The sequence below is a fragment of the Lingula anatina genome, chromosome 1 (genome assembly GCF_051362555.1).
Source record: "Lingula anatina isolate TDL-2025a chromosome 1, LinAna3.0, whole genome shotgun sequence".
Taxonomy (NCBI): domain Eukaryota; kingdom Metazoa; phylum Brachiopoda; class Lingulata; order Lingulida; family Lingulidae; genus Lingula; species Lingula anatina.
In genome coordinates, this window is record NC_141767.1 from 62847000 (window position 1) to 62860051 (window position 13052).

Below are 13052 nucleotides of genomic sequence, written 5' to 3' on the forward strand. Positions count from 1 at the left end.
CACATGGTTTAGAATGACAACTTGTTTTAAACAGGAATCGGTCCAAAAGATGATGTCGTGTAAAGGAAGACGTATTCGCTGTTTATGAAGTCGGGCACTCAACGTTCAAAGCTGGAAAATATTTTCGATGTTAACTAGAATGTGCGTGTTTATGCTTAAGTGGAGCAACGGGAATAACTTTTCTGTCTGTATTTTTCCAGCTTGTCTAGTATTAAATCTGAATTCATCATAAGTTATTGTTTGTTTTACAGTTAGTAAATTCGCTATTTAGTGCAAAGGATGTTTCATGAATGAAAAGGGCCTTGTGTGAGAGGCAATACGAGCCAAGGAAAATATTTTAAACAACACTCCCCTTGCACTGTCTCTTTAATGTAGTTATCTGCTCTTGTTGTCGGGGTAGGGCAATTTGATAATGTATTTTTCATTATCTATTTCTGTGAAGATGTTGGTAATCATACACATAATTTAGTGAAAAATCAACAGTCACTTAATGTATGTAACGGTATTTGTAAGTTGTGATGCTGAAATCTTCCTGAAACTGAAACTAAGATGGGGTAGTTCTGAAATTAGCGTGCGTCAGATAAAGCAATCAGTTAATAATTGACTTTATTTGTTGTCCTTCCGTTACTTTAAGGTGCTTTTATGTCCCGCAATTTTAAACAGGGCACTTCTTTATCTGTAAACAAAACGATAAAGGAAGTGAATCTGAAATGTTTGTCATCAGTCGGGGGTTATCACTTACAAAAGTTATAGTTTATATTGTGCTGTGGGACAAAACGTCTTCATGAATAGATATTTTGGCCAAAAACTATTTTGCATTTCTTCATTGACACCTTCGGTGTTATGCAGATCTGATATTTATGTTTTTATGTTGCACGTAAAGTATGATAAATAAAATTTTAAGAAAAATGAAAGTATTCGTCTCTTATTTCGTTACCCGCACTGCTGTCATTTCAGGATTAAATTGACTTCCATTGCGATATTAACTAATAACAACTTGACACTGCCTGTGTTGGCTTCCATACAACATCTTGATGAGAAATTACGCACTAAAATAATTCGTTTAAGGTGGTTTTTGGGATGACCGCAAAAAAGCATTTTAAAAATTATTATTTGTCACTTTGTTGCCCTCACTTCGTCACACCAGTGGGGTATAAGAAAAGCACAAGCCATTGATTTTGATACCAGAGGAACTGAAATCAGAGGGAATGTCAAAACAAAGGCCCTTAACAGTACAAAAAATCGAATTTCCTTAATGAAAATGTTTCCTAATGTACAGCCCCTCCCCCTACACACATCAATCAAACTCCTCAAAATAGCCTTTACGTTTACTTCTGCAATCTATCCTTTTTTGATTGTGGCTTTTATAAACAGGGATTGTCGGTGTAACATTTTGTCCAATCTCTAAAAAACAATCATTTCATATCGATCTCATGAAAGGGTATCACTCCCATCAAATGCGTGTAATTACATTGTAAGTCTCATGTGCCAGTGTGTCGACGAGTGCCCTTTAATTGCATTCCGTTTTCATTCAGTGGTTCAATGTACAGGAACCTTGTAAAACGGCAGGTCTTAAGAGTTCATCATCATTGTTGGCAAGCCCAAATACCATAATTTGTACAATGTTTTATCACTATAAACGATTAAGTTTTGACATTCACATTTCAGTTGGTTGCGCTATACTACTATCTGTGGCGTTAAATGCCTATCACAGCACAACGGATTGACGCTTGCTGGTCCTCTCGCACGATTGCATGTTCGCTACTTAACGTGTAAAATTGACAAAAGCCAGTCATTAGTACAGGGTCTTGTAAGAGTTCACTTTCGATAGGATTAGTACAAACAAAAATCTGTAGTAGAAGTAGATATAAACAGTTGTAATTGCTTTTATTCACTATAAGTTTGTTAAATCACTGGACCAAATTGATCGGTTTAACGAGTTGGAAAGAAGGAAGTGCAATTTTTCTAAAACTACTTTGACTGATGTTAATGGGAACTGAATAATTTATGTCAGCGAATGTAATAATCTACTTTGACGGATAGATGTATAAAAAATCATCCCATGTTATTTAAGAAATCCCCATTTTACCTATTTATGTTTTTGACCAGATTTTTCTAAGCATTACCTGTGTTGGACACAACAAGCCAATTATCTATTTAATTCTATGTACGCTGTGGTGTCAGAAAAGCGGTTGAATTACCGTTCACCTTTCGGTGTGTCTCGCACAAGAGCATGATGGACCACAGAACACGCCTGGTTCGTTGAAATCACTATTACATTTTGTTCAATCTAGCATTCGCTGATTGTACAAAAAGTCATTATAACTGAGTAGTTTACGTAATTGTATTATTTGTGAGCACTAGAATATGGCATGTTACACAGCATTAAATACCTAATAATGTAATTCATGAAAAAATAAATAATTATGAAAATACTTAGTATCATCGTCCTCTTCCGTGTGAAATAGAAGTACTCCTTTCAAATAGGAGGCTATCTCTTCTAGACTCCAAGACAAACGTTTCGATGTCTCTTTTACAAGACTGGTACTTCAAAACACGTTTTCTGGAAAAAACTGTACATGGCTATTTGCATTAAGTTCCCATCTTAACTTCCAGGAGACGTATCCACGTTCCACGCCAACTATAAAGTAGTTTTGTAGCAAATAAGTCATCTTCATTAAACTTGGAAAAAAGTAGGAATGCTTCTCAGTTTCTTCAATTGAATTATGGTGTAATCTGCACTGGGATGTGGATTAGATGAGGGATGTAGCAGAGACGGAAATCTCAGGAATATTCTCCACTGACTGGCATAGATAATTTTCGGAAATCGCTGTGTCCCAGATAACGATGAGTTACTAGCCCGTTGTTTGCCAGGTTCCGTGGTTAGCCGAGGACAGCGGTTTCAGAAAGATACAATGCCAGTTGTTGAAACCATCGCACACGAAACTGCCTGGTACTACGGATTCCATTTCCTCTGCAACATCTGAAACTTTGAAAAAAAAAATGTCATAGTCTAAATTCTGATAAAATGTATACAGGGTTTGTGTTATGTCATGTTGGGCAAGGACCAAGCACTATACGGTGTAAATCAAGTTATATACATGTATTCCCTGGGTAATCTTCTTTAAACTTATTTTTTCGGCATTGGAATAAAAAAAACACCTTTCCATGGTTGGTCGCAGAAGACAGGTTTTTCAGATTAAGACTGAAAGGAGCAGCTCAAAGATATACTCCTGTCGTTAGACAGCCGGGAACTGGGATGTAGGCCTACTGACATACAAATCAACCAGAAGAACGAAAGAAAATGTATCATTGTTCGTTCTACAGTCTCATGCTTTGTTGTGTATTTTACTAACTTTGATACATAAGTGATCTTCATTTCCTGCGGTTGAAGATAAGATATCGTTGTTGAAGGAAATTATTGATCCCCCCCCCCCCCCAATTCACCGGTAATAATAGAGATCAATGAAGCGCTCGCCCCTATCATCTTAGACATTATTCAGTCGCTGTACAGCGGTCACGCGGTCCATCAATTATACACCAGTTCTACCTGACCTGCTGCTCAATTTGACACAAATGTTGACGAATAGCATCTATTTGGATTACATTTACAGCAAACGTAGATTCAACCAGTCACATATGATTTCCGTGAAGATTTAGCCAATTATAACGAAAAAAATAGAACCTTTTCCTCTGTTTCTCTCTCGGGTAATAACGGCGATCATTTAAATACCTTAAGTTTTTCTCTGATTTCTTTTTACATTATGTTTTTTAAATCCAGTTAATACGTCGATGTGAAATATTCAAGGGCCTCTTTCAGTCAAATTGACTTTCGGTAAATTGCTTATGCTGGGTTGGCAGGACTGTCAGTCATAGCAAAAGTTTATGTTAAGTGAGTGTGCCTGCGTGTGTGGGTAACTGTTTAGAGAACTATAAGCGACGTGGGGAGAGGGTAGGGGATTTCCCTTAGCGCCTTCCTTATGACTACTACGTGATTGAAAAAATAAAACTGAGGGTGGGGGAGGGGGGAACTTCTATGTCTGTTAAGACGCAAGACGCAATAAGACTAGTGACAATGCTACTAGGCTTTAGCACCTTCTTCTACCTCTTAGTGCCTGTTATTGACAGAGGATACAGCATATAACAGATCTTTGAAGATTATTATTAATATGAGCCGTCAGGAGAACAAATCAGCGATCTTCCGCTCCGGAGACGAGCACTTAACCATTAAGCCATCCGGTTGATAAACTAATTACGAAGCCAATAACTAATAAATTATGATACACATCAAGTAAGCATGACCTAAAAAAATGAGAAATACATACGTCAATCCAAAATCGAACAACAGCAAATCTTCTCCATTTGTGGCACTTCATATTTCATACAACTGTTTACACTGATTAACTTATCCTGAATAAATGCGAGAAATTGCCAAGTTGACGAATTATAAATAAACCGTTTGTATCTAAACTTAGAACCGTAGTAATCGGAAACACCAAGAAACAAATTGCTTTCTTGCATGTTCTTATTCCTTCAGGTACTATTCCTATTAAGTAGTGGAAAACATTAAAATGCTGTAACACCTACAGATTTTGTCAGGGTTAGCTTTATCCTTTCTAGATATAAGATATTCTTTCTAGATATAACAGCACAATCATGAAAACGTGTTGTATAACATAGACATCATCGGTTTGTTTGCAAAGGCGGCAACGGAGAGCCATCAACCACAAGGGACTTTTCATAGCCAAAATTATGTTAGCAAGTTTCGATACGCGAATGATGACTATATAACACAGTGGAGAAAACCAAAGGGTTGGTCATGTCAACATCAAATTGAACCACAAACAGTTTGCTGAACAGGATTACAGGTCTACGATGCAAGAGATCTGTTGGGAGTTGGGGTGATCCCGGCGATAACACTGTAGGAATTTGCTAGAGCAGTATAACGTTGTCATTCACGTTTTTGTTCTTACTCTACATTTTGGTCGACTTTCGACTTGTAGAAAGAGATAATAATTAAGGTGCCATGTCTAAAGGGCTGTCAAGGCTCCTTATTGTGCCTTTTAAATATCCACCAATCAATATCATATCGACAAAATTAACAGTCTCCCCAGAAGACCAGAGCTTTGAGATCACCTACACTCGTACATTGTCCCAAGTTTACACGTTTGAGGCGTTAAAGTCCCAGCCAACACTTGACACAAGACTAAGGCTTCGTTCACATGCAATGTCTATTTTCTAAATTCTATTTTCTATTCGCGCTATCTTATGATCACGGTCTGTGCCCTGAATATCCCGCCGCGTAATTACTGGCAGCGCGAGCCAGTTACTGTAAGTTAAGTAACTGGCTCGCGCTGCCAGTTATTACGCGGCGGGATATTCAGGGCACAGACCGTGATCATAAGATAGCGCGAATAGAAAACAGAATTTAGAAAATAGACATTGCATGTGAACGAAGCCTAATTATACACTTGCAGTGTATAACTCAAAACATCACATCATAATATCATAAAATCATTCCATCCATTTTGTCCTACGATACACGCATGGATTTAAAGCTTTTGTTCAACTAAAGCCCATTCCCATAGGTCGCGTTCAGAACAGATGATCGGCGGACTAACTGATCCGGGAACTAAATATGGCCGACCCCACTTAAAAACAAGCTACCTAATTCCCTGATGGTCTGCCCGCTTCCACACGCGCCCTCAAACGGATTAAATATCGACTTCGAGGTTCAATTGCTAGGCCCTGCAGCGACAGCGCGTGTGGAGCCCGGGAGACCATCAGATGATAAGTCGACATTGCTTTTAAGTGGGTCGGCCATATTTGATCCGCGGATGAACTTGTTCTGAATGCGCTCATAGACTGGGTTCCCATACTTAGATCTTTCCATCTGGATCGACCTAACTCCCTGGGGGTTCACGCTAAATTGCTATCAGCTCAAAGGACTTAAATGTCTGTCACGCCTACCGAATCAGCTAGGGGTAAAGATAATTACCCCCTACCAGTTTTACTAGGCGTGACAGACGTTTAAGCCCGTTAGTTTGTTAGCAATTTAGTGAGACTCCTCAGGGAGATAGATCGACCCAAATATATGTGGGAATGGTCCCATAGACACCCCTCTCTACGTAGATTGATCCAACTCAGCGGGGACTCTCGCTGAATGCACTCAGAGATTAATACGCCTCCTGGGGCCAAGTAGAATACAGAAAGGCTGGTGATTAAGCTGAGTTGGAAACAGGAGGAGGCGTGTCATTCAATTAAGCCGATTGCACACAGCGAGAGTCCCCGCAGAGCTGGATCAATCTTTGCAGACTGATGGTGTTTATGGGAATGGGGTCTAAAACGCTTTCAGCAACACATGGGTACACACACAGGTTAACAATGCTGAGGACAAATTTGTGAATGACAACAACATACTGAAATTAATGATTTGCGACAGGCAAGAATGCCGACAGATCTGTGGACAGCTCCCCTTGCTCGTCAAGTTGTTTTTGGGTTAATACACAATCAAAGACATGCCTTTAAATTTCTTTAACTGTCGTTATCGTAAAAACAATTTCACTTATCGTAGTTTAAAAAGGCGCCAAAGTATTTTAAGTCCCTTATTTTCTCCTGTGAAAAGAAAGATCAAGTGAAAAGTGGAGGCAGCAGAGTCAAAGTTCACAAGGTTTCATGATTGTGCTATCACTGCCAGAGAGCTGTACACTTACCAGTCTTCTAAGCGTGGTTCTTTTTAGTTGAAAATAGATCTCTGTTAGATTGATTCTGTTGTGGTTATCTTTTAAATTTCCGTCGAACATTTTTTCGGGAGTTAGGTGTGAATTGCTTTGGAGCGGTAACAGGGGGAGTCTGGTTGTTCTATACTCTGCTTGTCTGTCATGCTGATGCTTTGATAGCGATTTTGAATTTATTTTGTCCGAGTTCAAAAAATCCATACGTTCAGTTCTTGTCGCTTGCAAGATTTTCTTAAGAATTCCTATTTCTGCTAAGTTCAGCTGTTTTGCAAGGAGTTCATTGTGATGTGGTCGTGGCTCAGGCTGAGTCCGTTTGCCGTTCCCTATAAATATGACATTAAGCATTAAAATGTTACATCAAATCACGTTTTTAATATTATCTTGTTTAAGTGCGTGTGTGTGTGTGTGTGTGTGTGTGTGTGTGTGTGTGTGTGTGTGAGAGAGAGAGAGAGAGAGAGAGAGAGGGAGAGAGCAAAGTGTATAAGCATGATAGACAGAAGTGTTTTTACCTCCAAAACAACCATGGACTCTCCAAGGCCCTTTACATTTGTCTGAAAAAGATAACACAAAATGAGCATCAATACGGGTTTTAGGTCATGAGTCGTGCAGGTGCTTAGGAAATCAAATTGGAAGTCATTTCTGAGCTTTTGCACAAAAATTTTACGTATTCCAAAGTTGAACGAATGTAAACAAAGTGATCTTCAAGACAAAATTTTAGACTTTTCATTCTTGGACTAAATGATAGTTTTAAACCGAATCTTTTCAGTGGCAAAGTGTGAAAGATAAGCGAAGGGTGCATAGCAGTGTCTGCCTTCAAACAGTGAAGTGATTGTTTTGCTAGTTAGTGAGACCAACAAGGCGTGATTCTTCGCAAAGTCGCTGGAAGAAGTGCCCGTGTCGTGATTTGCCTGTGACGTTAATGTCAGTCAAACTGCATTAGCTTGCTTTAATATAATACAATATGCTACAGCAAATAATGAAGCCAGGAAGCAGAGAACGTGATAACAGTTATCGTGTGTCATGAACAAAACAGGGCGTTTACCAGATAGAAATATAATTTATCAGACGAACGCCGGATATGAATAACCTGGGACACCCTTAATCTTACCAACTGTGCCGTAATCGTTCAATAGTGTTTGTGCATATGAAGTGAATGTATCAATATTTGAAAGCGTGATCATTGCGTCGTGTCTTTCAAACTCGATTCTTTATGTTTCAACAAAAGACTGTTGTGAGTCTCAAGTGATCTTGCAAAGCCCAATGTGTGTTTACAAAGTGAGAAAGACAAGATTAATCCATTGGAGAGAAGCATTTAAACTCGTGTGAATATCAGTAGTGAGACGGTTCATTCCATGCACTCTTTTTCCATACTTACCTAGTTCTGGAGGAAGAATACCCCTCGCTATAAGCTGATCTAATGTAACTGAGTGTAAAATGTATTTTTCATTAATGAATTGCACATTGATGATGGTATTGATATAATGTGGTAAAAGCACATTTCATACTGAATTGTCAATGTGGACATGTTATTGTGACTTTCTTCTACTAAGAAAATTAACTTGTCTTTCTAAAAGTCCAACACGCAGACTGCCATTTACACATTGCCAAGTGACAGGTGTCTGCGCCTTCATTCCTCCCACATAACGGCATTTCCAAGAATATTTGATCAGATTAATCCCTTATTTCGTGCGTAAATTACATTAAAGAAGAACTAACGCTCTATCATAACGCGCCTTTTGTTTATCGCACATACAAAAAGTGTTGTATTACAATCTTGCATTTATCATCATTAATAACTGGGAGATCTATTAATATGAGAGGGCTTTAATCAAGAGGTTAATTTTCGTGGTTTGAATCCGTGCCCAGATTGAGAAAATCGTTTCTTTGTTCCTGACGTACGTGTCTATCATGCATCTTTTATGCCCATCCTGTTACCTACTCACTCCTTTCCTATGACGCAGATTTTAAATATTTTTTCGTCACTATTCTATTTTTATGTTCCATTTGCTCCTGCATATAGACGTGTTACAAGTGACAGTTAGCCATATAGTGCCAGTAAACAGTAGACTGAGCACTGAATCTGTATCCATCATTTTTATCTGCTATAAAATGATTTCGATTTCTAAGTTGATAGGAACTAGGTATTTGCCATTTACCAAAGTTTAGTAAATTTTCTTCTCACTTGTACAAAAACAATTGCATTGATGTGTTTTAATAAATGGTTAAAATTGTAGAGGTGATTCTGGCCGGTAGCAAACTTTCTAAGCGCTGGGATATGTTTTCGTCATTGTAGTATTAAAATTCCACATACCAGTTCATTTTAATTCTATTTTCTTTCGCTAAAGCTTGGTACACAGAAACATTTATATTCTAATCTATTTTATCGACCAGTTTTTCCTCCCCCACTTACAATAACTATGACACGGCAATCCGTTTACCTGCTGTTGGGTCTTTATTTTGGCATTGATTTTCTGAAATGAGAGACTAGTATTCTTGTGCTTATCTTACAATTTCTAATATGCAAACCATAATATACAACAAATCAGAATAAGATGCCAGAGCTAGATAAACAAAACGAAAAGTTGAATAAGTATATCAGCAGCCATATGCTCAAAATGTCCTTTTTTAACATAACACACAACAAAGCTAACCTTAGTCATTTTAGGAGTAGATAATTTTATTTAACATATTTCAATTGGTTTTATAAATACTATCTATTACGCTGTTTGGCAATCGCAAACTCTACCAATCTAGTTGATTAATTTTCGTACAAGGCCATTGAAACGCCCACACTCAAAGGTAAATATAGATCTAATTTTAAGTGTTTCCCGTATTCAATCGACAGCTTTACAGCACAGTTAAGATGAAATGAAAAGAAAACCAAACACTACAGATAAAAATCAAAGTTTTGTCACTACAGTACAATAGATTGTCCTGAGCAATAAAGATTAATAGTTGAGAACTGATTTTTTAAAAATTCTCTTTGTCGCGAAGCCGTACTTGAGAGACTACTCTTAAAGTGGCAGCTGTCGGTTTTGTAAATTGTAGATAGGAAAAAATGTGGAATCAAGCAGTTTATCCTGTTATTATTGTTTGATGATTCTGCAAATATACATACTTTTGAGTTGAAGCAAACTAGTAGGCCTAGTTTACCCTCCCTCCTGTTAAAATAACGTTGCACAATTTTAAGCGAGCATATTTTTGATACATTTTCTCTTTTAGCTTTTATAAGAGCCTAAATACACAATGACAAATCAGTGCTTCTGTTAATTATTTATTTGTTTATTTATTTATTTTAGAAGTAACTGTTTGTATCGGTTCCATCAAATTACATTATGCCACTTGGAGACTTGGAAGGGAAACGCTCGCTCCAGAGAGCGGTAAATAGATAGTTTTCAATGAATAAACCCGGACCTATGTGAAGATGACCAAACACTAAAATACGCTGTAATTCATCCAGCCATTACAATAATAAAAAATAACAGGTTTTCCTTTTTATGCTCAATAACCTTCTTTTAACGTGTGCATGGACCGAGACAGGTGAGCCTAAATACATTCCAGGTACTCGGGAGATAATTTCGAATGCAGTTTAACAGACGTAAAAGAAATTGGGGATTACTATTTCCAACATATTTTTCGCAAAAATAGACACAGATAATTTAACTAGCCGAAAGTGACATGACGTGTGAGAGCTGTCTCATCGGATTCCTTTCAAACCCGAAATGTGTCAAAACAATAATGGTCTCTGTTTACTTGAGTCTTTTATTTTCTGAGGAAAACGCATCGATAGATAAAATTCAATCCAATAAGCACGGATATTGTTTAAGTACACTTTTCGTTTTAACGGGTGCATCACCTTTATTGCCAAACCAATTTAAGTCACGGTTTGCCGAAACAAAACCAGCATTTATCTTGGCTCAATTAGACGGGTGCTTCTCCCTTCGGGACAAAGGAGGACTGGCCTCGATTGCAAAAGACAAACTTGATAACCAAGTGCGAGTATACAACACCTGTGCAGTGTAGTAATTTTCAATAATTGCCCATCAAGGTAGACTCACCGTGAACCTCACTCAATTACCAATCAGTACTATTTAATTAATGCCCCTGGAAACAGCTGCTGGTGTTGCTTTTTTCTGCATCAGACAATGATATCAAAGTGGCTAGAAAAATGATGTATTTTCTGTAAACAAGACACACCTACAATCCCGGAGTGTGCACAATGCTGGTGTGCCATCATTAGACATACTTTCATAAGAAACAAAAAGTCTATAGGTTATTGCAGTATGACACTCAGATTCTCTCATTATTTTTGCATTAATGAAAACAGGTGTTGATCTAACCGACCGTGAACAACTCAGAATAGTTATGTATAGGTTTATTCAAAGGCCCTTTATCTATCAACCCAGTCGTCCGTTCATATAGGCCATTTTCTCTTTTAAAATTACTGCAATAAATAGTGCCGATGTAACTGGAATAGTATATATTTGTTTACAGACAGGATGAAAATATCACCGTCTGGCAAAAAAACCTAACCTATTAATCGTAGCGGTAATGCTCGCCAATACATTCGAGAGGAATAAAATGACATTTTAGCCGAGGTATATTTAGTCAAGCAACAAAAATATGATTTTCAAAAAAAAAAAAAAAAAAATGCTAGGCTCTGGTTTTAAAGCATTGATTATGTTTATCTGTTTTCAAATATAATTGCCGATTCATTGGTTTAATTCTAATATTTCTCTGGCTGGAGTTCAAACGTGTGAGCACCAGTCAAATTTGCTCGTACATGATGCATACAAACTCATGGGCCTATTTTAATATATGTAGTTACGTGTTTATCAGATGGATCTAAAAGTAAAAAAGCAAAAAACTTAATCTTTTCTAAATGATTAACAATTAAAGATCGAATTTACTTACTGGCATCGGTTTTATGTGATAAGAGACATGCAAGCACCACCGCAAGGGGTATCACTACCCAAGGATCCAGGCGTATTCTCATAGTTCACTGTTCATACACCGCTAACAGTCACAAAAGGAAGCTAGGATATACCCTTTCGTCGTCTTCGGTATATCCTCTTTGGCTAACTACAGAGATGTGATTTCAGACGTTAACGCCAATTGTCAATTTAAAAACTTTAAACGAAAACTTAGAAATAGTTGTATCTCCCTGTTGCTGTAGGTCTCACTTGAAACTTTAAGTTCTGTTAAGCTGTGTCGTGATTGGCGTGGTGCTGGTTCCCTTCAGAGTCCCTCTTGAACAATGTGCACCTGCGTTAATGTGGCCAGTTAGCTTTATATGCACGCTGACCATAATCTGTGTTCCCGTGGTATCGCGATGACTGAGTAGTGAAAGACAAAATCAATTGTTCCTTTACGCCTCCATGTAATTGGGGTCCTTTGGGAATCAATTCAACCACGTTTTCCAATCACCTGCCAGGGCTTGATCAAGGGTGTTCCCAAGTCACGACACCTGGTATCAAACACTGTGGACAAGGAGGCGACAGAAGAGGTGCGGTTTCGGGCTGATTTCCCTAATCTAAGAGTCTGCTAAAATTCACTAGCGATTCTAGGGAGATTTCTGGAAATATACGGTTGCTACTTTAGATCAACACTGATTGGCTGTTTTGATTAGTGACGCAATCGTATATACCGGTACCTGTCAGATACAAGCAAGTGCCCTAGGCGTCGCTCTGTCAGAGGTGGCCAAACGACAAATATCGGGACACAAATCCGAACATTTTTTTAATGAAATGTATATTTGCTTGAAAAGGTCCTCTAACAAATGTATCATACAAAGAGAAGGAAATATTTAATCAGTATCTGATTTTTCCTCATCAAGTTGTTAGCTGGACATTTCAAATATTCCTGTATGTTGTAAATAGTTATTTTCCCCACTGTTTACCCTTAAATTATTGCACCTTATCGTCAAATTCCGGTAAAGGAGATATGATTATTGATCAAAAACTGTGCTACCAGTGCATTTTACTTCATATTAACCAAACAACAATAATATTCAGCTAGGAGTATCAAAAAAAGATAACCCGAAACCGACACCGTGGTGTTTAATGCTCAGTTAGTCGACCGAATCTAAAACTTTTGCCGAGTAAGAACGATAGCTGCTTTTACGGTATTCATTTTTTTCTGCGTACTAGAGAAATGTTTATTTTTAACCGAATGATATACCAGTGTCAGTGCTGTACATCAAAGCTGAACACCTTGCCACTCTGTAATATGCAACCAATTTTCACCGGTGATTCACAATTTGTCGTTCAAAACGGCACTGTACAAATATGATATTCTTATGGAAATTGAGAAAAT

The 13052-nt window shown here is 37.9% G+C and overlaps 1 protein-coding gene across 4 annotated transcripts; it reads right to left on the reverse strand.

The window, feature by feature from the left end:
* Positions 1 to 1868: 1868 nt before the first annotated feature.
* Positions 1869 to 12297, reverse strand: LOC106176771 (uncharacterized). Of its 4 annotated transcripts, XM_086999340.1 has the most exons (6): positions 11652 to 12297; positions 8113 to 8160; positions 7247 to 7288; positions 6714 to 7060; positions 4326 to 4410; positions 1869 to 2989 (listed from the first exon to the last, which is right to left on the reverse strand). In XM_086999340.1, exons 1-5 carry the CDS (start codon positions 11731 to 11733, stop codon positions 4327 to 4329), a joined length of 603 nt encoding a protein of 200 aa, XP_086855466.1. In that variant the 5' UTR covers positions 11734 to 12297; the 3' UTR covers positions 1869 to 2989; position 4326. The 4 variants fall into 4 exon arrangements, with proteins under 4 accessions (XP_086855466.1, XP_013414744.2, XP_013414743.2 ...); XM_013559290.2 differs by lacking the exon at positions 4326 to 4410 and having other exon boundaries at positions 1869 to 2983; positions 11652 to 12296; XM_013559289.2 differs by lacking the exon at positions 4326 to 4410 and having other exon boundaries at positions 11652 to 12291.
* Between the last annotated feature and the right edge of the window lie 755 nt (positions 12298 to 13052).

Coding starts and splice junctions, on each gene's coding strand:
- LOC106176771 (XM_086999340.1), bottom strand. CDS start 11,733: ATGAGAATACGCCTGGATCCTTGGGTAGTGATACCCCTTGCGGTGGTG. Junction 7,061..7,246: donor AGTCCATGGTTGTTTTGGAG/GTAAAAACACTT, acceptor TCATATTTATAG/GGAACGGCAAACGGACTCAG. Junction 4,411..6,713: donor GAACCACGCTTAGAAGACTG/GTAAGTGTACAG, acceptor GCATTTATTCAG/GATAAGTTAATCAGTGTAAA.